The sequence below is a fragment of the Anabrus simplex genome, chromosome 1 (assembly GCF_040414725.1).
Source record: "Anabrus simplex isolate iqAnaSimp1 chromosome 1, ASM4041472v1, whole genome shotgun sequence".
In the NCBI taxonomy this organism is placed as follows: Eukaryota; Metazoa; Arthropoda; class Insecta; order Orthoptera; family Tettigoniidae; genus Anabrus; species Anabrus simplex.
In genome coordinates this window covers 432,311,593-432,337,101 of record NC_090265.1, presented here as the reverse complement: position 1 = coordinate 432,337,101, position 25,509 = coordinate 432,311,593, and the positions used below count along the sequence as shown (strand labels likewise).

Genomic DNA, 25,509 nt, shown 5'->3' with positions numbered 1-25,509 from the left:
CTCATAAATCATAGCTCTTTCAAATACAGAAAAACTTTCCTCAATTCCTACAAGGAGAGAATCCATATATAAAAAAAAAGCACTGTCCACGTGTCTTTACATTGATTATTTTGGCAAACTTTTATTCGTTATCTGTATGAAGTGAAATAATGACCATCTACAATATTTTTTAGCTTTGGTGTCCAAGTTCTTATAACTGGAAAAACTACTGCAAACATTTCAACCAAACTTCACATTTGGAATCCACCTATCCATGGGTAGGTTTTAGGATCAATGTCATTTCAAAATCCCTGAATGGACTGCAGGTTTATAGGAAGACCAAACAATGATTTGTTTTACTCTCCCACAAAATATCCATGACCAACCATAAAGGGAATCATTTTAAAGAAATAATTCTCATGTAAACTTTTTTGATAGGACGACTTTTTTTTTTGCTAGTGGCTTTATGTTGCACCGACAGATAGGTCTTATGTAGACGATGGGATGGGAAAGGCCTAGAAGTTGGAAGAAAGCGCCCGTGGCCTAAATTAAGGTACAGCCCCAGCATTTGCCTGGTATGAAAATGGGAAACCGTAGAAAACCACCTTCAGGGATGCCGACAGTGGGATTCGAACCCACTATCTCCCGGATGATAGGAGGACTAATAAGGGAGATATCATTAACAGAATGTTTTACCGTCCAAGTACAAGTGCACGTAGGCCAAAAGCAGGTATGCATAGTACTGATTTCTTTTAACTGGAAAAACATTGGACACATATTAAGCAAACTTCATATTTAGAATCTGCCTAACAAAAGATAGCTTTTAGGATCCCTGAATGGACTGAGGTTTATAGGAAGACCAAAACAGTGACTATTCTCTCACCAAATATCCATGATCAACCTTAATGGAAATCTACCATCCTGAATAGAAATTATTTCTAAGACTTTTTTATCATGTACAAGTTTTCGATAGGATTAATAAGCAAGATAATATTAATGGAATGTTTATGGTTCAAGTGCAAGCAGACATAGCCCAAAAGCAGGTGTACACACAGCTAATTTCTTGTAACTATTGGGCATATTTCAACCAAATTGTATATTTAGAAATCCACCTATCCACAAGGTACTGTACTTTTTAGGCTTCAACATTCACATTACCTTAAATGGACAAGCCACTAAAATAAATAGGTGATTTATGCCACATTCGTAGAGACTTTCAAACCCACATCAGTGTTGAGTATTTAAGCAGTGGGAAATCTATCATATCTGCAAATATGTGGATAAGGGCAGTGATAAAAGTTTCTTTGCTTTTTAAAGTGATCATAATGAAGTTCTGAAATACCAGGCTGGCAATCCTAACCAGGCAGTAATGCATTTGGACGTTCATCTGAACTTTCAGCATAGTTTTCACTGCTGAAAATATAAGGGATGTTTTTCTGAATCCAAAGAACACCACTTTAAATGGCTTTTTTAATTCTTTGTCAAACTGATCATTTTGCCACGGGATTACTGTATGAAGTTCCACCCTATTCCTTCAACAGACAGGCGGGCACCTTTCACTGAAGGAAACAGGAAACGGACACAGAAGGCTTTCCAGGGATTAAGAAGGAACATGTTCGTAGAGAAAACAGAATGCTTCTATTTGCATTTACTATTGCACACTGTGAAAGACCCTACTTCTTTCCCTGACCTCAGGACTGTAAATGGGATCCTTCCTCCCACCTACCTACCAAAGTGCCAGCAGAACTCTCACAGGGACTGAGGACTACTGAAAACAGCCACCACCTGCCACAGATCATACGGGAATCCAGAACATAAATACAGAAAACAGAAAATTAGTGTCTTTGCTCATTCATCCCTCCATATAGTGTTAGTGCCAGAAAGGGCAGCCGTCCATAAAACAGGGCCGAATCCACATGTGCGACAGTGCACACTCACTAACCCACAGGTGTGAGAAAAGTGGTTACAAGAAGAAGTTCTTCGTTCAGTGGAAGACCTTACTTTATCCATAGGAGGTCAGCAATTAATTGAATGTACAATATTTCAATAAAGCAAGTTACTGTAGGAAGAACACTGCATGCAGCCATGTTTGATTACTACCTAAGCTAGTGTATACACTTCCTCTGATGATGGAAAAATACTATCCTCTGATACATACTCCGATTCTCCGACCTTCCCTAGCTTCTGAGTATACTCTACAGATGGCAGAACGTTCCTAATAACTTACGTGCTGCTAAGAGAAAATAGTCTACGTACACACTGGTGGGAAGGTATCAGGTCCCAAAACAAAATCCACTTATGGTGGACAAGACTAGTTTTTGAATGGACCACCTCAAATCAGGTAATTCAATTTGACAATACAGCTGAGCTATTTTACTCTCCTGCCATATCTGACATTATTTCTTAAAAATATTAGACTAGAGTCATTTTACTTCTAAGCTATTTCCCAAGTAAAAACAAGAACTTCCCGATCCCTCCCCTATATACTAATCTACAACTACTATACTGCCTGGCACTTACAATGGCATGGCATGTAGGTTTTCCATCAGATTCTCTGAGGATCCTGAAAGTTGCATCTGAGACACTAATGTTGAGTCAACATTTATTTCTGTTGCATGTGGCTCTGAAGTCACCATCTCTTCCTGTCCAGTCAATGAAGATGGAGAACTAGTGAAGTCCATAGTCTCATGTTCATGAATGGTAGCCAGCTCAGATATGCTGTCTTTCAGTTTAGACTGTAAAGAAACAAAATAATGAATGAATAAATTAAAGTAAAATGCCATGTTTTCAGTAATGAGAAAGTAGCAGGATTCTTATTTATGCAGTATTTTCAGTAGAAAATAGAAATTTAAACATGAAAATAAATTTACAGAAATCTACAAGATCAGGAAAAAAGGGTAAAATAACCTTAGATTGATAATATTCCAATTAAATTTTAAATTCATAGTCAAACATTCTGTTTATTAAAGATCAGAACATTTAAAGAAATTATCGGTATTCTTACCGGAGCTGTTCGAATAATCATGCGTTTCAGCAACCGGTATCTATCGTACAGAGGCCGCACAAGGTCACGGTCACTCTTGGTAACTGGACGACCAAATGCATCTTCCAAGTGCAAGAGAGATTTCTGCATAGCAACTTTCTCATCTAACAACTGCTCCCTAGTTAATTCGTCAAGAGCTTCAGGGCGGCCAGTTGCTTCCCGTTTATCACGGAGGATCTGTAATAGATATAAATAGCAACTTTTTATTTTAAATTAAACAATGAAATTGAGGGACTCTCCAAGTGGGAAAAGATAGTTAACATATCTAAAATGAAGGCTTTAGTGTTTTTAACAATGAGGATGTATCCAGCTCCTAGAATCAAAAGTTTCAGAATTTTTGCCTAATTTTGGCATACAATAAAATGTGGCAGATATTTCACTCAAGAGTTCAGATTCATCCATCCATATTTGCCTGGGAACAAGAGTGCAAAATGCTATCTAGTAATATATAACCATCTCTGACACTATTTTCTTTGACTAACGATCTTCATATTTCACAGAACAACAAACTACCCCAAGATGAGAGAATCATTAAGGATGAAACAATACGTACATTCATGGGTTTCGTCACAAGATGTGCATAAAAGCTAGCTTCCATGAGCCTTGTTCAAAATACTCATGTAAACTCTGAGATAGTCATTGCGAATGATACCCAAAAACAGGGTTGCCATAAGGTTCATGATGAAATTCAGGACAGCAACATAGACAAGTTCCAACCATAGGCGCAGACTCCATGGGAGCACTTGCCCATGCATATAGTGGTACGGGGATGCAATAGTGGCTTTGCTCCCATAAAAATATTTGACATTTTCATCCTTGCTCCTGTGCTCAAGACCAAAAGTCGGCACCTATGGTTCCAACAAGTGTATTTGGTTAATTCCATGTGAACTGTCCTGTCCGTTACCAAAAGACACTCATTTTATGATGTTAGTGTTAAAAATCAAATAGAGAAATAATAAATCATACTTTAAGTAAAATACCTACTTTACATACCACTCCAAAATTGTATAATATTCAATGCTATTTGTATAGATTTTTAAGTAACAGATGGGACAGCTCACGTGGAATTATTCATTTCTCAGGGCCAAATTCATGGTCAGCACTTATACGTAAGTGGAACCCTTAAATAATAAGGGATCACATAGTAAGTATTCACTTGTATGAGTTTACATTTCATAGACAGCACTTAAAGAGTACACTCATTGATACAGTATCACTGGAGATGTGGCAATGCTGTATATTATGCCCATTCTTCCTGGATCATGTAGTTCTGGCTACCAAATAGAGGGATGATCTATTGTTTTATGTTTATCGAAGGACACATCGCGACCCATTCTCTTTGACCGCGCGCAAAATTATTGAGGTTAAAAGACTGTCTATATTATATTTGGTTATCAGAATGGATAACAAAACAGCGAGCTGAGACGGCACCTGCAAGAACATGCACATAATATAGAATAAGCAGACCAATGCAGTTTCTCATCACAATATGAATGACGTGGGAAAAACTTGTGGACAATGCAAACTATGAAAATGCCCAGAGACTAATTTTCTTCTTAATATAATATGTTTATAGTTATTCAGGTACTCAAACCTATACAAATATTCATCCAAATGTAGAATATCTAGCCGTACAACTCTTTTAATGATTTGAAAAATATATCCGTAGCCGTTACGTTGTAATAGGCCTAATTACTTCCCCAATAAAATGAGTATGTTTTGATGTGTGATGCCATCATGTCAGAAACTTCCGATATAATCCGGCAAACGATTAGTTGACTAATCTGATATAATTAGCACAAGTCAATCTTAAAATAAATGGTGGTAGTGCAACACGTTCATTTTTCTTATAACTCAGTATAGTTCTTTACTATTTCATAGGCCTAAAGTCTTGATAACTTATCAACTTGTAACATGTTTTGAATTAATTAAGCTAAATACCAGTAATGATGATGGTGATTATGATAATAACAATAACCTGAAATTAAAAGGTGGCATAAAATCTCAAAACAATACCTTCATTAATGGTGAGATAGTGGTAAGTCCTGTAGAGGTTCTCTCAATCAAAGGAACAAGAATATTCATAACTCTCACTTTAATAAAACAAAACCTTCTTTAAATTGTTGGTCACATTACATTTCGACAGCATTTTCCATCTCTACTGTGTGCACAGAAATTATTCTGTGAATTAAATGCAACATATTCAGCAAAATCATTATCCTCCATTTTGCTGCAACATAAGTGAGTCACTTAAGTGCGTGTGGGAGGTCCACTTACAGCAATAAGTGGGACACTTAAAATAGGTAATATGAAATGAAACCTGGCTTATAAGGGGTACTTACGTATAAGTGCTATCTATGAATTCGGCCCTACATAACAAGTAAATGGAAACTAAAAAAAAAGCATTTATTTACCTGTGGTTAAAGACAAACATAACACAGAAGTGTCCTGATTCAGATACCAACCATACATTTCTGAACTTGATATACTGTTTAGCAACTCATCATTAAAAAAAAAAATCATGAAATTCCTGACGAGATCTCTCTTTAAAATTGTATTGCAGCAATAATAGCGACTTAACATTTCTACTTTCAGCAATTCCATGTGTGCTGTCCCTCTGCTGCTTAAAAATCTATATCTATGCAATTATACCACTTTTCACGAGAGTTTAATCCTGATGTAAACAAGTATGCGGAGCACCTTACCTATGCACGTGGACATGGACGTAGTTGACTGGAGAAGCAACTGTCGCACTCACTCGACTGTATGCGAGCTCGAAGAAAAGTAATACGTCGTATTAATTTTAGTTTAGTTTATTACATTTAGAGAGTTTGGAAGAGTACGTAATCAAATTAAAATATGGTTGTCATATATACCGGTATATATAGAGTTTTGTTTTAATAAAATAGTGATTAAATAACGAGAAATGAAGGCACAACGCATGGTGTAATACAGGAAGTCTTCTTGTAGTGAGGGAAAGTCCCAAGCTGTACAGGATGGAGATAAGATGTTGCATCTTGCAGTAGCAGTCAGTGTCAGTATACATAGTGAGAGAAATGGAGCAAGGGGTAGGACCATCGCGTGTAGTGAAGCACAAAAGAGGAAAACCGCTCAGAAGTGACCATAGGCAGTGCATCATGAATGTGTTCAATAAACTAAGTGAACAGAATCCAGGTTTAGTCGTTTATTCAGAAGGGATGTAGGACAAAAAGTATAACATCTGAATTCTGTGTGATTCACTGTAACTAGGAAGGCAAACCCAGAAGTTTCCTTAAATAATATCAAAATTTAAAACCTTTATTATTAACTGTAGAGAGCATTGACCACAAATACACTGGATTAATCAAATACATCTATGAGTATGCAACCATGCATGTCAAAATTGAAGACTGGATCATGGGTGAAGTTCCAATCGAAAGAGGGGACAGACAAGGTGATAACTCCATCTTGCTAAAAACTGTTCACTCTGGCACTGGAAGATGTGCTGAAGACATGGACAATGATGGAAAATATTTGAACCACCTTCACTTTGCTGACTTTCTCTTCAGTAGTGATACTGAAGAACTTTGAAACAATGATGCAAGAACTTAAAAAAGCCTCCCAAGCTGCAAAAATGAAAATTAACCTACAGAAAACAAATTATGAGCCCTAACATCATTCAGGTTAGAACTGACAATAACATCACTGAGAAAACTGATGAGTGTGTCATTGGAGCACAACATCAAACTTTGGTGGGACCACCAGATGGCCGAGAACACCAGAAGAATGAGTCAGAGTTGGACAGCCTCCAACAAAATGTATTAAATCCTCAAAGAGACAAATTCCTACAATCCTCAAGAGGCAAAATCTACTAGCATCTGCGCCCTACCTTTTGCGATTTATGGGCTCAAAACTGCTTTCATTACGAAGGAAAGTGCTAACAGAATAAAAGTGTGCCAGTGAGCAATGGAACGGATGAGGCTGGAACCTGGAATGTAAAGATGACTAGGAGGAGGACAGAAATAACACACCCGCGGAACGACTGGTGAGGCTCAAGCAACAATGGGCAGTTCATGTGGCAAGAAGTAACCAACTGGTTCAAAGCTATGGAACATTCAATACCCCAAGAGTCAAGAAGTGTTTGCCAACCACAGATGGCATGATGACATCAAATGTTATGCCGGAAAGACCTGGATACAGAGTGTCCAGTAGAAGATGGCATGAAAGAAATCGGAAGAGGTCTATGATTAGGAGTGGAAAAGTACAGGAGGAGAATATAAACTATAATTATATTTTTGTACTCACTTTTTCTACTTCTTGGACTATCTCCTCCATGGTGGCAGGTTTACTGGAAAGTAGCTTATCTTCTGAACTGGAATATCCCACACCAGACAGAAGAACTTCGCTTGGATTTTCCCTCAATTCTGAAGATTACAAAATTCAGTTATTAGTAAATAAACAAGACAATCAAAAATTACACAGGAACAAATTTATTTCATATTTGCCATATAGACATTTGAGAAGAATGGAGGAGGTAAAACAAATCTACTAACAGCAGAATACCGTAATGATAAATTTATTATTTTCCAGTTCAAATTGCTATAAACTACTTCAAATGTTAGCAACATGAATACCTTACGAAAAGGTTATAAGCAGCAGAGGAGAATAAAATGCATGTAAATAGGATTACTGAAAGATATCCCTCATCTCGATCTATTCATCATTCTTAAACTTTTATTTTACAATAAAAAAATTAAAGTACACTGAACAATGGTTATAAGGACTCAAACAGGAATGCCAATTAACAGTTGTTATAAGCGATAGTTGCACAAACCAGTCTGGATTTTTTTAATTGTTGCTTAAAATGTCATATCTGTAAGTTTTAAGCTGCACACGAACATGAATAATTAACCGAATAAGTTAAGACTTCAAAAAACATAAGTGAAATAAGTAGTGTATTTGCAATACAGTATTTGTGGAGTGGAACTGAAGAGGAATTTTCATCTAATGTTTACATGGTACATACAGCAATAGTATGTCAACAAAATACAAAGTGAGGAAAGAAGTAGCAACAATGTAAAATGATCAATAATGTTGCAAACGGTCTTGGCTAATAAATGAGCGGTCCTTCCATACTGTAGAAATCTGAGTGTGATGCACCCAATTCCTTTGCGATGGTGTCTTGCTTCCCCATTTCGTAACCACCCTGTTTTGTGCGACTATTCTTCAATATTAAACACACTTTCCCTTTCTTTTGAGATACACCCTTACCTCACTGGCATTAGTGGGCGTCCAGTTCGACATCCGGGATTTCGTCAGTAATTGGAGGCGTAACCAATGTTGCTGCAAGTATTTATCAGCATACGCATTGGTTTCATCAACGATTAGATCTATCAAAACATCGTCTACAAACATTTCATGAAAGCCAAGTGGTGTTCCTTCAGCTGGGTCCATTTTATTTTGACATGCACAGTCACAATCGAAAGGTATTTGTGGGTTTATGATATCACAGTCACCCCATGTGTTCGCATTTCTCGGCGTATTATCATGAATTACATCGTCAGTATCACTATCTTCGCTGGACGTTATCGTGAACTCGCCCTCTAAATCACTGTCACACTGAATTACTTTCACTGCCACTATTAACCAGTAAATTAATTATTTCCGCATCAAAAATCCTTCCGCTTGGACCTGCCATGTTTACAAACAAACTCGCGGTCCTTTAGCGTGAAACATGTGTGCAGAGCTCTACAAACTGATAAGATGTGAGACATGTCTCGGGAATAATTATTAGCTCTGAGTGAAGCAGATAACTGTTACAAAATCCACGTAGCGGGTGTTTCAAATGTCACGGCGCACCATTGCACCATACACGCTGTGACCGTAGCAAACCAGTGGGCGCACCATTGTGCCACACATGCTAGGGGGGTTAAATATGGAAGGTATTTCACCTAAAACCATAAAATGGTCTACATTAATCTAATATCTGCCTAAGAGTTCTCTACAAAATTTCAGCTCTTTATCTTCAACAGTTTCTGAGATATATGTACCAACCCATAAAGTGATAAAATTTGTTGAAAGTTACAAAAACTTATTAAACCATGCATAACAAAAGTAATTTTGGGGGAAGTACAATTTTTAAGGGTGTAAAATACTTATAAAGGTAGAGTGAAATTATAATTATAACCTTGTACAGTTTGAACTTCAGTAGCAGGAGTGCCATGAATATAAGCAAATATTGGAGCATTGTCTATGATGTTCAAGTACAAGTCCCCGTAAGTTTCGTACAACAAAGCTCCAATATGTTTCTTGAAGAGGAAGTTCAAGATTCTACTTAGTGGAATGATGTCTGGACTGTTACTTCAAAAGGATCCCTTACAAGAGAATTATATTTTCCTGAAATCCAGCAGACACTCCAGTGTAAAAATCTTACCGAACTATGTGCTTACTCAGTTCCTATCTGGCCACAGTAAATGTAAGTCCTACTTCGAGCGATTGATTACTCTGATTATGCTGATATATCCAGTAAGTCGTTAAAAGCAATGTCGCAATAAATGGTTTTGACTGTTTCAATAAATTTGCAATTTCCTCGCAATTATTTCAGAAAAGGCTAGGGAAACAACATATAGGGAATATGCCACCTGGGCGACTGCCCTAAATGCAGATCAGTAGTGACTGAATGAAAGCTAGGGATTGTATTTGTCCAATCTTTCCTTCCTTCCTTCCTTCCTTCCTTCCTTCCTTCCCCAATGTTATTTTCTGATGTTCTGTATTTAGTCTGCAGAGCATTTAAGATGGAATTTTCAGGCTGGTATTTTAAAGCTGGATACCCTTGCTCCCCCATGCACTTTTCAAAGCAAAACTCCCAACCAAAATCTTCAGGATTAAAACCTGAGATACCCAGGGTAAGAGAAGAGTGGCTAGACCACTGTGCCAGCATGTCTCCTAGTTATCACGAAAATCATTAATCGACACAGCTACTCAATGGAAACTTACGCTTCAACTCTTTGCGAAGTTTATTCAGTTCTGTGCACAGTTTCTTGATCTCCTTGTTAGCCATCTTGTCTGCATGAGACGGATGATAACCATGACTCAATTCAAACTCTTCCTCAAATTTTTTCAGTTTTTTCTTCATGCTGAAACAAATTAAGAAATAATTTTTAGTATGCAGGTTGTAATTCATTCTTCAATCTAATGTTAAAAAGCATTCCGACTGGATATGCGAATGTAACACGAACAAATAATTTTTTTTAAATAATGGCATTGAAAATATGAGTACTAACACGAGTAAGAACAACCCAGTTTAACTGCTTCATTTTACAGAGAGTTCAAAAATGACAGTGTATGCTCCTGCAATCAAAAATAATATCAACAGGATTCTGACTCTTAAGAAAGAACAAAAATTATCCAACAACGATGCATTTAAACAAAAAGGAAAATTACTTTGGGCCAGTACAATATATTAGCTGATTTTGAAATGGATTCACATAATACATTAAACCAGATTCTCACCTATGCACTTGCTTGCTGAGTTGTTTAATCTTTGCATCGGCGACTCCGTGAGATGATGGTACATCATGCTCTTGGGGAGGTGATGGAGGAACATTAGGGTCAAGATAAACCCTTCGAGTCAAAATCATGGAGTTGCGTGGAGAGAGCATGACACGGCTGTTTGCAATCATTTTCTCTTGTTCATCTCCCTCCAAATTCCAACTTGCATGACTTGTTAGTGGTTCAGAGCAGTCCACTTGCTGATGGAGAGTACTTAAATCTAAAGGAGGTGTGCAAGGACTAGGTACTGGTGAAGGCGATCGCTCCCTTTCCTGTGGACAAAGAAATTTACACTTTGCTTATATTACAACTTCAGATAATCAAACAAGAATGACTTAACTTATTTCCTCCATATACACCATGGGCAGAGTTCAGAAGTAAGCGAGTAAAAATAATCAAATTACTAGTAACAAATACTCTTAATAAGGGGCTGCCTGGCCGAGGCGGTAAAGGCGTGCTCGGTTCGCCCGGAAGGACGTGGGTTCGAATCCCCGTCAGGAAGTCGTAAAATTTAAGAAAAGAGATTTCTGCTTCCGGAGGTGCATATGGCTCCGAGGTTCACTCAGCCTACACCAAAAATGAGTACCAGGTTAATTCCTGGGGGCAAAGGCGGCCGGGCGTAGAACTAACCACTCTACCCCATCACGTGCCGAGGTTAACAATGGTGGAAGCCTTTACCTTCCACTCCTCCAAGGGCCTTCATGGCCTGTACGGAGGTGACTTTGCTTTGCTTTGCTTTGCTTTACTCTTAATTTTTAATTTTATTACTGTTTACAAAAAATTTACTTCTTAAAATAGACTGTATTTACATTATTATAATTGATATACATTGCATGGAAGAAGAAGTGGTGAAGAAAGTGTAGACAACTTTTTTCAGTTCTAGTACAACAGAACAAGTAGCTTCAGCAGTGCTGGATGAAGTCTTTCTTACTTCTCCAGTACTTCCAAAGACAATCAACTTTTGCTACAATATCCATCACTGCTTGGGAGGTTCTTAAAACTAAACACAGGTATTCTTTCAAGTGTCCCTGATGCACATTTTCAACTACCTTAGTCTGGTCTCCCTCTTGTCCTTCCTCCTATCTGAGTTTACATTATCCACTCAAGCATCCTTCCCTCTTCCATCCACTGAACATATCCAAACCGTCCAGCTCCATAGCTAAATGGTTAGCGTGCTGGCCTTTGGTCACAGGGGCCCTGGGTTTGACTCCCAGCAGGGGAGGGATTTTTAACGGTAACAGGGAATTTTAACCGTAATTTCTTAATTCCGCTGGCATGAGGCCTGGGTGTATGTGCCGTCTTCATCATCATTTCATCCTCATCACGACGCGCCTATGGGCATCAAATCGAAAGACCTGCAACCGATGAGTCAAACTTGTCCTCTGACACTCCCGGCACTAAAAGCCATACGCCATTTCGTTTTCATATCCAAACCATTTAAGTTTATCCCTATCCATTCTGTTGAAAAGATTTTCCACTCACATTTCCTTCCTGACATCCTCATTCTTTCTTATCTTTCCTATCCTACTCCTTAAAAATGTCATTTCACTGGCCTGGATTTTATTGAGTGTCCAGGTCTCCCATGCAAGTCAGTATTGGGCAGCAGCACATATGCATTTCTATGTTGCATCCTTTTACTGCTGAGCCCTGCACCAGTTCACTTCCCAAGTACTTTAAGCTCTCCACAATTTGAAGGTGTTGTCCCTTTATTTTTATGATTCCTTTCCCTTCCCATTCTCCTCTGATCAACACCACTGTCTCACTCTTTTTTTAATGCTAATTTTCATTCCATAATGCTGAACATGCCGAGTTGCCCTTATAAATCCTATTTGTTTGCTCCCTACACCACACGCCCTCAGCTCCCTGTCCCCATATTTTACCTTTGCCTCCTTCACAATTTCATCCGCAACTATTATTAACAGTGGTGATGGCACACTTGCTGTAGTACAGCTTCATTCCAAAACCACTCTGTTCTTCCCAGATGTTTCAGGACACACTGCCACAACTGAAGCCCTGAGTTTCATAACATCACAGATCTTATTTAGTAAGTTTTGAGATAGTTAAAAAAACTTCATAACTTTTTGAAATGGGAACTTAGCACTTCAATATTTTTACTGCAGAAACTGTGTCCCATTACGAATTAAACACAATTTACTAAACTTAGTGATTGCTTGTTTTTATGCAATAAATTAATATGGTGGACTTGTGTTAAGAAACTAATGTATGTAATTTTTAGGTTTCGGTGATAAAAGTAGTGGATTAAGTGGATTGTTGGTGCATACAATAAGTAAAATACACAATAAAAACAAAAACAATACTTTTTACTGAATAAAGATAACAGATTCTGCAACAGTCACACCTTACAGTAAAACATATTGGTTCAATACAATCATGCTATCCACATTTTAATCCGAGTTCCAGATTTCGCTTCCTGACTCTTCAACATTAACACTTGCAATCTGTCCATATTTTTTTTACGCTTATATTTATTTATTTATTTGGGAAACCAAAACAGTGAGAAGCCGAATTACAGAGTTCCGCAATGAAAACTATATTTACAATGGAGTAGCACAACCCAAACAAAAAAATAAGTGGAAGAACACTGAGGAAAGATCATCTAATGATAAAAATAGGGGGGAAAAAACTAACAAAATAACTGAAGAGACACAACAATTAACAACACAACATAAAGGCAAAAGAAATAAGGAAAATTAAAGATTGAAAGTAAAATGAAGAGAACAACTTACAGCTAGGCACATTAAGATAAATGCAGATATAACACATACGTAACTGTATATGCTTGTATCTTAAGTCCTTGAAGGCAAAATGCATATTCTATATTTATAATGGTTTCAGTCTCTAAAATTGCAAGATATATTCTAAGCACAAACTTATGATAGACTACTTTTCTTGGAAATCATACCTCGACGCACATAATGGATAGCGAGTGACCTTGAATCTATTTTTGAGCATACTCTTTGGTGTTCTGTGCTTCAGTTGTGACTGGTTAAGATTAACATTGTGAGTAGTGAACATAGGTGAAAGGAAGAGGACTAGCATTACGACTGCTGAAAACTTATGTACTTTGAGTGTAGCAAAGCAGAGCGACAAGAACCGACATCTCAATTTGCGTCCAAAGGCATTTTCAATGCGGACGAGACAGGCCTCTTAATTTAATGCCTGGACGTACAATGGCATTCAAAGGGTGAAACCTGTCATGGTGGTAAAGCAAATATCGCTTAACTGTTCTGTTGTGTTATGTGCCAATAGTGACTGAAGTGAAAAGTTGCCTCCACTGACAATCTGAAAATTATAAAAGCGGCATTGTTTCAAAAACGCTGGTATGCTCCCCACAAAATACACCAACAATAAGAAATCCTCTGTCACTATGAAAGTTTTTGAGGACCGACTTCAAAGCATGGATAACAGAATGGGAGGGAAGGGATGCAAGATGTTACTGTTCATGGACCGATGTGCAGCACATCCTCCTATTACTACTTATCTGAGTAATGTGATTGAACATTTCCCAGCGAATTTCACGAGCGAGCAGCAGCCGCTCAATTTTAGAGTGATATACAAGTTCAAGTAGCATTATCGTAAGATGCCGATACAGCATGCAATCAGATGCGGAAACGTCTGAAAGAAGCACAAAATAATCAAAATATTACAGGTAAGATTTCTTTTAATTTCCTCTTTCTGTATTTTTATTTATGTTTATGTGAAATATTTGTCCCAGGACTTTGCACAGTACCATGCATTAAAAGACACATTGCAGCATCATGGCACAGTGTTTCAGAACTTTGAGTTCTAAACAGTTTCCAAATAGGCTGGATTTGGGGATAGTTGTGATGATGATAGCAATGCTCCTGATAATGATTGTGAAGAGAGGAAATTGAAGATGAGGCTTCATTTGAGGATTATCTAAATGTTGATGCTAACCTCATCACTGCAGAAACTACGACTATCTCAGAGATGGTTGAAGGCGCACAATGGGTCCTGAATCAGGACTGTAATAATTATCATACATAATAAATTTCATATTATTCCGTATTGAAGAGCAAACTAAAACAAAAGCTAAAGGTTTCCACCTATTCAATACTATTTCCAAAAGAAGGTAAAATAAACTCAACATGTGAAATTTTTCATTTCTACACACAACTATTCAATCTTTGGTGTTCTGCAAAAAATGTCTGCCAGTGTAATATAGCATGCTTGCTTCTTGTGACGGCAGTGCTAGGGGGTGTGAGCAATATAAAGGGAACTGCGGTCACTGCTGCCAAGGTTTGAATCCTGTCTACAATACATGACCCATACAGCACAGCCAATTTGCTTGTATTCTTTTCTTTTTTCCTTAGTCAGAACCAACCTATATGTACAGAATTGCATTTAGTTCTAATAATACAATTAAACATTAATACATATCTAGGGTAGAAGAGTACACAAGTCTTTCTGAGATACAATTTATCTAGGCTGCCACAGAGAAAAAAAGAATATTATTTGATTTAAATTCATAAGTTGCATGTAATATTAAACAAAATCCTTATATATGAATAATTTGTAACAAATCAGTAAAGTTTAAATACAACATTTTAAGTTTTAGAGTTCTATAAATCACAAATTCTAATCAAATAATTGCACAAGTATGAATGACAAATGAGTCATCATGATAAAGTCATTTGACTTCTTAAAGAGTTTCATGGAATTACATTGAAAACTAATTTGCAGATTTATACGACTTTTGACATTGTGATCGTAGCCATGTAAAGACAAGTTTTACCTGGAATTCTAACCATAAGTATGCAACTTTTCATTTAAAATACTCCACAAGCACTGGACAAGTAATCAGGCCACTCGACTCTCGAACTCCACACAGAATTATTTCAAATGAATTTAGCAGAAGAAGTGCACTAAAAAATATGTGTTCGATACTACCAAACTTCAACCTACGGAAACAAATCTCTCAAACTACAGCTACATACATACATATAACCAAAAGGCTAAGAGAAATGGTCAATATGTGATCAATATAAGAATTAATAAATTTAATGGTTGAATTAATATTTGTCAAATGTTCTTGAACCACTAAACCCGAGGAAAAATATGGAATAGCCAATTCTGAATGCAAGTGTGGGACAGTAAAAAACAAGCATCAATTCAAGTTTTGAATATGAGGAACAAGAAAAGGAACACAAAATAGGACAAACAAAGGCAGGCCGATGTGTGAAGAGGGAGTAATTCTGAATGTGATGCATCTAACAATTGAAAGTAACATCAACTCACCTGGGCTGTAGTGAAGTATTCCCAATGCCAAAGCTTAGCAAAAATTTTAATTATTTACTGTACATTCGATTCTATAGTGTGTGTGCAAATGATCCAGAGACTCTTGAGATTATACCGTATTTCATAAGACTTTTTCCTTGTCTGTATATAAAATAATATATATTTTCTCTAGTAATGGCCAATGACAGCAGAACTAGCAATTCTCCTCTACCAAGGAGCTTTGAAAAAATTATAAATAGTCAAATGTTCTGTCAAATACTTAGTATCTAATAAGGAAACTTATTTCTCACAATTCCAAAACATGGAAAATAATTTTCAGATGAAATTGAATGCTGCTTTGTCATATTTTAAAATGTATTTTATTTTTGTTCTGGCAAAACTAGGTGGAAATTTGCCTGCTTTACTACACTGCTGTTTTTATAAAAGATCCCAACGAGCAAAATTCAGCCAATATACGATCTACAAAAACTGCAATCTGTTTAGGGATGAAAAATATTAGGAGTACACTAACACAATCTTTTCTCCATCCCAATTATGAATCTCTACTATTTTATCTTGTACCATTTTTCACAGCATTATTTGCTATTCAACCCTTCATATTAAACATGATGGACACTTACAATTCGTGCTACCTGTGGGTGCAACTGCATGAAGGAATGTGCCGAACTTGATCGAGAACTAACTCCTTCATCCTCAGAGGAATTGTGAGTTGTGGAAGGTGGTGGAGGCGGTGTCTGATGGTGTGATCGAGATGTAATTTCCTCCTGGTCCTCATTCTCCTAGATGTGCAAACAACAGTGCGATATTTAGAACAGCGCTACCTTCTCAAATATACAATACTTCTGCAGCTGACATCTACATAAGTTAAAATTTTAATTTAGTAAATAAATCAGTTTAGACTGAAAGCAACAAATTACAATTACACCAAATCTATGCGTTATTGATATCTACTCTACTCTGAAGTACAGTGTGGTACTATGATATAAAAATTCATATATTTTTTAACAAATTTGTGTTTATTGTTTACTGACCCGAGTTTTGCCTTAAAGAGCAACAAAAGCAATACACAAAATCAATACATAGATTATGTAAGAAATGTTGTATGACCTGCATAAGCAGAAACATATCAGGAAGAAGATGATGTAAGAAACGTAAACCTCGTAAGTATGGTGGCAAGAGCTAAAGATAAATCTTACAGTATATCATCAGTTCTTCATACAGATTAAAAACAAGATTCAGATCCACTTAATTGTTTAAAACAAAACACTGAAAAATTCTGAAAAACTTTCAACCATAATAAACTATGCATCGTCTCCAGTCATTTTTATCAAAGCTTAGGTTTTTTTTTTAGTTTTCACAATTGGCTTCACGTCACACCGACACAGATAGGTCTTATGGTGATGATGCAACAGGAAAAGGCTAGGAGTGGGAAGGAAGAGGCCATGGCCTTAAGGTACACAGCCCCAGCATTTTTCTGGGGTGAAAATGGGAAACTACTGAAAACCATCTTTACGGCTGCTGACAGTGGGGTTTGAACACTATAATCTTTGTACAACATGTTGAAGTATCAAATTTCTTCTTCCTTGGTTCTACAGATCGATTCTAGACTTGATTGCCCCAATGATGCTCCACCACATCCCACAAGCCAGCCTCTGAATTCTGTCCTTCTGGAATCCTTGCCAAAATTGTCCAAAAAACCCTTAGTAGTGATCAACCTAATAGTCTAGTACTGTGAGGTTCTGTGAGGGTCAGCCTTCCGGTTGGCGCATATCATCCTTCCTAAATACATTCACTACAGAGCCGATATGTCTTCACCAGCAGCCATCATCATTTACTGCTCCATATCAAATTTTTCACAGTATCTGCCTCTTGGTTGTGCCTAGGTTATTCCTGTCTGTACTGCCAACCATACTATCTTCATTACTTTACAACAAATTACAAGGAATATACAGACAACAAAGAAAGACTGGACTACAAATTGAGATGCACTGTTAGCAACTCAGTATATGTGCAAGCTTAAAGAGCAAGAAAACTTTGTACTTACGTTTCAATTGTAGATTTTTAGAACAAATTACACATAAAATCCAAGATTTGTCTACCAACAATACAGTTCAGTATGATCCATATCAGAGATCTGATGTAAAACAAGATTTAAAAAAGGTTCTAACTAATGAACAGTACCATATGATCTACATCCTTGATGCTCTCAGAAGACAATTTCCTCTCTAAGAGTGTGAAAATTTTGACTTATCGAATGTATTCCAAAGTGGGTCTTATTTCTTTCCTTAGTCTAGGTATGTACTCTTCAGTCAGTATGTTCCCTAACACAATGCTTCACGACAAGATCTAGATGATTAGGAAATGAAAACAGTACAAATAGGCCAACAAATCAAACCTATGAAATTTGAGGAAATCACTCTGCAGCCATATCCCATAAAACATTCCTTCCCATAACGATGACTGGGTTTTTCAAGAGAATTCCACTCTTATGAACACACACATTTTGTGATCTACAATGTACAACATCACAGTAGTCTCACCTTTGAAGAGCCACCTCCATCATTGTCTTCAGGTGAAGACTTAACAGCCTTGTGTACTGTTCTTCTCCTGCGTGCCATGTTCCGTCTCCCTCTCGGTGCAACAGCACGGGCAAAGCGCTCTGTGCTTCGTCTACGTTCATGTTCATTGTCATCGAACAGTTCATTATCCTGCAAAACTGCCGATTCACTTTCAGTGGTACCCGACACGTGAGGCTTTCCATAGGTGTTGCTTGAATAAGCTCCAGTTGTGGATGAGTTACGTTCATGCAATGGAAGTCCACTTGCACGCTGTAATCAAAAGACAAATATACTACGACATCTTTTAACGTGATTCAGATGGAAACTGAGAACTCCTATTACATGTACTCCATACCAGGTATCCTCATGGAAAAGATATTAAGACTATGGTGGTAATTTGGTCTAAAATTGAAATACCATATTTTAGAGAATCTTATGCAGGAATGTTTTAACATACATACAAATACAAGAATGGTATAATTGATGCATCACTATTGTAAATGGTATAATGCTTCAAAACTTCAAAATGTTTACTGCTAGGTCTCTGATGAGGAATTTTTCACCTATGAAATTTAGGTATTATTACATTCATCAACAATAATAACTACTGTATATGCCAGCTTACATCAGCAACAAACTGACCAACAATTCCTAGCTCATCTATAGAAACCATCAAGCTGCTGCTTTTCAGTTCAATGAAATGTCAGCTTTTAATATTTTTTCTCCCCTGTCAGTGCAGTTTCTACAGCATGTAACTATGTCACAAATTTTTGGTATTAACCTCTCCATAATGAAGACAAGTAAAGGCATCCCAATTTTGTTAAGGGAGCATCTTGGTTCAAAGTCTTCTTGCTGTGGTGCCTAATCTGTAGCCTTTTCCATCTCTTAAGAACTGTGTCGGTATATCCTCTTTGGTAGCAGGTAGGGACGCTCTTCGGAGATAGTCCTGCCTATGGGAGTCCCAGAGCACACCGACCTGGTGTGTATCATCTGGTAAGGGTCCCAGCGCAAGGTTAAAGAGGGAAGACTTCACGGAATCTTCAGCAGAGAAGATGGACTTTGGAACGGTGGAGATTACGGAAGAGGAAGCCCAGAACTCGGGGAATAGTAGTACACTATTCATCAGCAGCATTTGTTTCCCATGTAAGGGGAAGCCTGAATAATTGCTGGCAGCTCTAAAATGCCTTTGACCGCGAGCTCGATAGCTGCAGTCGCTTAAGTGCGGCCAGTATCCAGTATTCGGGAGATGGCAGGTTCGAACCCCACTGTCGGCAGCCCTGAAAATGGTTTTCTGTGGTTTCCCATTTTCACACCAGGCAAATGCTGGGGCTGTACCTTAATTAAGGCCACAACCACTTCCTTCCCACTCCTAGACCTTTCCTGTCCCATTGTCGCCATAAGACCTGTCTGTGTCAGTGCGACGCAAAAAAAAAAAAACTTTGGGAGTGGCGATCACATCGTAATAATAGCCTACAAATGAGTGATGCAAACTGAAAATATTAGTGTATGCGCTGAAGGCGATGCGCAGGTCTTGTGCTGGGGGAGCTGTTATAAGTGGGCATCAGCAACCAATTTACGAATGTGGGAATAATTTAACGTTATGACCCTGACAGGAAAGTCAGAAGAGTTGATTGACATTATGGAGAAAGAGAATGTTGCAATGATGGGACTGAGTGAGGTCAAGTGGAAGGGAAAGGTAGGGAAGAAGATGAGAGGATACACACTATACTGGAATGGAAGAGGCGAGGCAAATAATGGAGCAGGAGTGATTGTTAATAAAATCCTGGATGAAAATGAGGATAAGGTAGTAAAGATTTGACATATTTTATGTCAGATTCACTGCTCTTCAAAATACAGTTCTCGGACAGAGGAGAAAACATCTTTGCTATGTATCAGAGGTACAAATCAGAAGTGAAATTTAAAGGCCAAGCTGGCCTATTTTTTATGGTATTTGTAACAATATAGCGACCCAAAATTCAGAACATCTAAACAAATCCATTATAGCCAAATGAACATTCTCCCATAGACGTCAAATGTAACTATAAATAAAATGCAAGGATACGGTTTTAAATACAAACTTAGCTATATTCCAAAACATTATGAATTTTAGGATTCTGTAAAGTAAGAACATGATGAAAACAAACTCTGCAAAGAATTACACGGAACAAGAACTGACATGTCGATAGCAAATCTATTTGTGTGGGAGAAACTGTGCTTTGCTAAAGGTAAGTGACCAAGCTAGGCTAACAGTAGTATGCTTTTATAAGGAGGTATCCACTACATTGGGCAGAAAGATGAATTAATGAACAGTCTACAGTATTTTATATAAATACTAGCAAGATACCCGTGCTTCGCTACAGTATTATACTGAAATTTATAATTGGATGCTTTACGTTTTATATATAAACCGCCGAAATTCACGATCTGACTCTTTTCTGAGAGAATCCGCCAAAATTTGCGATCTGACTCGTTTTCTGAGAGATTATGGCAAAGTGCCTCCCATTTTACAATCTTTGTTTCCAGAAATCTATTTCGTACTTACCAGGCTACTTCCAGGTATTCCACCTGGTCAGTTGGATCCCTAAATCTTTGCCATTTTTTCCTATAAGCATTTTTAATATGGATCTAATCCTTGAGGAGATCCGACATGGTATTGTCTTGGGTGCCTTGGCGGTACTGAACCCGCAGCCAGACTGCATTCGTAGTCATTACCCTCCCAGGACACATTTACAGCGCGGTCCGCACATTTTGACGATGGTCCAAGATATTATTATTATTATTATTATTATTATTATTATTATTATTATTATTATTATTATTATTGTTCTGGACCCCACAGCAAGATGCAAGGCGGCTACTTGGCGGTAAATTACATCTGCTGCCATTGTCATTGCTGAAAATGTGACCAGCACCATTGTCGCAGTTAGGCAAGTGCGCGGGATTTCTGGCGATGCGAATGACATACTTCTGTGCATTACTGGCATTACTATAGAGGTGAACAATTGTACGGTCAATCTCATTCATATTGTTTATTTCAAATGTGTTTAAATTTTTATTTACATGCCAGGAGAATCTACTGTAATCTAAGAACATTCTCCAAAGGAAAAGATGGCTCTTGAAAACTAACCCAGGAAAGATTAAAAATGATCGGTTTATGATCAGAATAAGTACATTGAAAATCCACAGCCTGTTTCCAGTCATTCGACCGGGTCAGGAATGGAATGAATAAAGCTCCCCATCTAGCGGCGAGGATAGGAATTGTGCCGGCTGCCAAGGCCTGTCGCACTCCTCTGGGGCAATGATAAATGAATGACAAATGAAATGAAATGATATTTGAGTGTGTTGCCGGAATGAATGATGACAGGGAAAACCGGAGTACCCAGAGAAAAACCTGTCCCGCCTCCGCTTTGTCCAGCACAAATCTCACATGGAGTGACCGGTATTTGAACCATGGAACCCAGCGGTGATAGCCGGCGCGCTGTCGCGTGAGCCACGGAGGCTCCTTATAAGTACATTATAAACGGTAAAATCAATTGGTCTCGCCCCTTTTTTCACCCCACCGCCGTTAATTTACCCCCCACCCCCAAAGGAGGCGCGTTTCTTTTTGTTTAAAGGAGATTCCAAATACCAATGTTCACATCCGTTACATTTAGATTTGAGATATAAGTATCCCCATAAACATAATTACCTTTTTTTTCACATCCCCATAAACATAATTACCTTTTTTTCACTTCCTTTCATACTATACTACTTGTTTCTTTAATAGTAAAGGATATTCTAAATACCATTATCACGAATCTAACACCTTCAGTTTTTGAGAATGTGTCCATATGAAAGGAGTTTAACTCCTTTTCACTCCTGCCCCCAAGATGACCCCCCCCCCCCCCCCCGAAAAACTTTTTTTTCCTTTGGTTTTTAAAGGAGATACAAATACCATTTTCACGTCTGTAACAACTTTAGTCTTTATTACATGTAAGTATCCTCATACAATTAATTAATTCAATTTTCAATTCTTTCACCTCCCTCCCCCTTCATTGGATTTTCTCAGAATACGCGTTTCTTTACTTTTAAAGCAAATTCCAAACATCAGTTTTTACGTCTAACTTTTTACGTTTCTGAGATATACTGCAGATATAATCTTTCTAAAAATTAACCCCAATTTGTCACTCCTGTTTAACCCTCATTAATTGAATTTTCCTAAAACAAAAAATACGTGTTTCTTTATTTTTAAAGGAGATCCCATATACCAATTTTCAGGTCTGTAATATCTTCAGTTTCTGAGATATACATATCCACATTAAAAGCATTCAACCCATTATCCACTTTTTTTTCACCCCTCTTATTGTGATTTTCAGAAAACAAAAAAGTACATGTTTCTTTATTTTTAAAGGAGATTCTAAATATCATTTTTAACATCTGTAAATTTTTAAAGTTATGAGATATGGATACACTGATTTTCAAAGTTCACCTCCTTCTCACCCCCCATTATTTGGATTTCAAAAAAAAAAAAAAGTTTTTTCTTTATTTTTAAAGGAGATCCCAAATACCAATTTTCAGGTCTCTAATATCTTCAGTTTCTGAAATATAAATCGCCTCATTAAAGGCATTCAACCCCTTTTTCACCCTTTTCCACCCCTCCTATTGGGATTTTTCCAAAAACAAAAAAATAAGCTTTTTTTTTTTTTTTAAAGGAGATTCTAAATGCCAATTTTTACATCTGTAAACCTTTAAAGTTTTGAGATATAGATACACTCATTTTAAAAATTAATCCCCCTTTTAACCCCCTTAGCGATGGAATATTCATAAATCCTCCCTTAGCAAGCACCTACATGTTAATATGAATGTATCCCCAAAATTTCATTTCTTTATGTCCAGTAGTTTTGGCTCGGCGATGATGAATCAGTCAGGACAAGTTCTTTTATATATATATTCTATTTAAAACTCTAGGCACAATTAAGTCTTTTTTTAAATGACTATCAAAATTAGTCATGCTATTAAAACTCTTCCTGGGAAACTTGCTGCATGGTCCATCTGACTAGTCAGCATACAGTTCAGGATGCATGAGCATTGAAATTGAATGCACTACATCCTGATCCCTAATACAGGTGCTCTTATAGAACCAGAGGTAGGTTTTTTAAATGTTTTCCACTAATGATTAAGAATTTTTCCAAATCAAACTTACCACGCCATGGCCCATACCAGGGTCAATAATTTCAGAGAGGAAGCTCTTGTTGTGTTTGCTTATTTCCTTATTGTTTTTGCCGTTTCCCTTCACCAGAGAAAAGTCTTCGTGACTGCTCACACGTCGGATACTATCCTTATTATTGGTATTTCCTTCTTCCAGAGGTCTCTCCTCAGAGTTAGATCTAAAAAGAAAAGTATATATTTACAGTATTTGTTTTGAGAAAGTACCACAAGCTAAAACATTTTTAGAAAAATATTAATTAGAAAAATTACCATTACTGTTCTCATAAGTTCAGTGGAAACTCTGATACAACTGAATCACTTATTCCTACTATACAATAGAATAAATTTATCAAAATGCTTAGTTAGTGAAGGATCAGACCAAAAGTGGAGATGTTAAGAGGAACATTATTGCCCAACACATCACCTAACGCTGCATCATTACCACTACATAATATAGATGTGGCTAACAAAACTGTATTTATACCAAGGATATCAGACCACAGCATACAGAATCATGGTAAATCAGGAAGATCAAGAACGATCTTACAGCACATTATTTCTTAGCACCAAAATCTCGCTAGTGTCTGTAGCATGAATACAGTGCAGCTTTACATCACCTTCGAAGTTCTGCAGATTGTGCCAAGGCACGAGCAAGACCACATTTTCATGCGTATCAATTGGCACGAGCAAGACCACATTCTCATGCATGCCAATTCCAAGTTCTTTGCCGTCTAGGTATAGATTAATGTTTTCTGTAACACGCACAATAACTTTTGATGTGTTGGTGTCCATTTCAGCTTTATAATCTTTTCATTCACTGCCAAGTTTTGATGACCAGGCAAACCCTCTAGGCCAGGTTTTTTGAAAGGAAGAAACACTTTTTACGGACAATAAATGGTATGAATATAGAGCCCTTAGCCCCGCTGCCCAATATGGCGCGGGGGGGTTTCGGGTCGGGTCGGGGATGCCCTTCCTGATGTCAACCTCACTCGAGAAGACAATGAAGATGAATGATAGTGAATGAAACTGGGTAAGGAAGTGGAAGGAATCTGCTGGTCTGTGAATAGGAACTGTCCCAGCATTTGATTGGGAGTGAAAAAGGGGAACCACAGAAAACCATTCTCAGGACAGCTGATTGTGGGTTTCAAACTCGCTCGCTTCCCAAATGGAGAGCTTGGCTCCATAACTGTAGCATGTTAACATGCATGGCTAGTCGGCTCGGTGATACTATTACTGAAAAATAATAAATTTTTGATCCAGTAACTGGCATTATCAAAATCATTAACATTTTTTAAAAAAAAGACATCTGAGGAGGGAGCGACAATTCCGCATCAGATCCATCATTACTACTTTGTCCAGCACTTTCTTGTATGGTAGATGAAAATATACATCTTACGAGGAAACATTCAATTTCTTTGACAACAAAAGATTAATGCATTTCACAACGCCATGATGGCTACACTTTAGCAGGAAAGATATTTCACTCCAATGAAGCCGAAATAACATCATATTGCTTTCAAAAAACACGAAATAGAGTGGTACATCTGCCGTACAGAACTTCTTTGAGCATTTCCACAGAAATTCAAAGCACGACATTATGTCCCGTTCATATATGAGATCGGCGAAGTAGACTGCACCAAATTGTGTATGTACGAGTTTGGCCGGTGAGGCACGGCGTTCAATAACTTATGTTGAAATTTAATGGGTTAAAATTCAAAATTAATTCATTTAACATAAACAGTATATGTAATGTTTATTTTTTTGTTTATATATTTAATTTGTTAGGAGGATGGTTGCCCTGTTGTATTTCCTCTTAAAACAACCACCACCTCCATCACCACCTGACATTCTTTTATGGTGTTTTAATGCTGGAATACTGTATCAAATTTTCATCAAAATGAAGTTGTCTCGGGTTTGCCATAAGACACAATT

The 25,509-nt window shown here is 37.4% G+C and overlaps 1 protein-coding gene across 3 annotated transcripts in view; it reads right to left on the bottom strand.

Annotated features, from left to right (window-relative positions):
• LOC136856907 (protein FAM13A) overlaps window positions 1–25,509 on the bottom strand; it is an 856,533-nt gene that overhangs the window by 1,021 nt on the left and 830,003 nt on the right. For all 3 annotated transcript variants that reach the window (XM_067135141.2, XM_067135143.2, XM_067135142.2), the window contains 8 exons: window positions 23,573–23,756; window positions 18,373–18,660; window positions 16,453–16,611; window positions 10,514–10,824; window positions 9,998–10,137; window positions 7,307–7,425; window positions 2,984–3,199; window positions 2,500–2,714 (listed from right to left, as the gene is read on the bottom strand). In XM_067135141.2, the coding sequence (XP_066991242.2) occupies window positions 2,500–2,714; window positions 2,984–3,199; window positions 7,307–7,425; window positions 9,998–10,137; window positions 10,514–10,824; window positions 16,453–16,611; window positions 18,373–18,660; window positions 23,573–23,756 (1,632 nt within the window). The remainder of the gene's footprint in view (window positions 1–2,499; window positions 2,715–2,983; window positions 3,200–7,306; window positions 7,426–9,997; window positions 10,138–10,513; window positions 10,825–16,452; window positions 16,612–18,372; window positions 18,661–23,572; window positions 23,757–25,509) is intronic.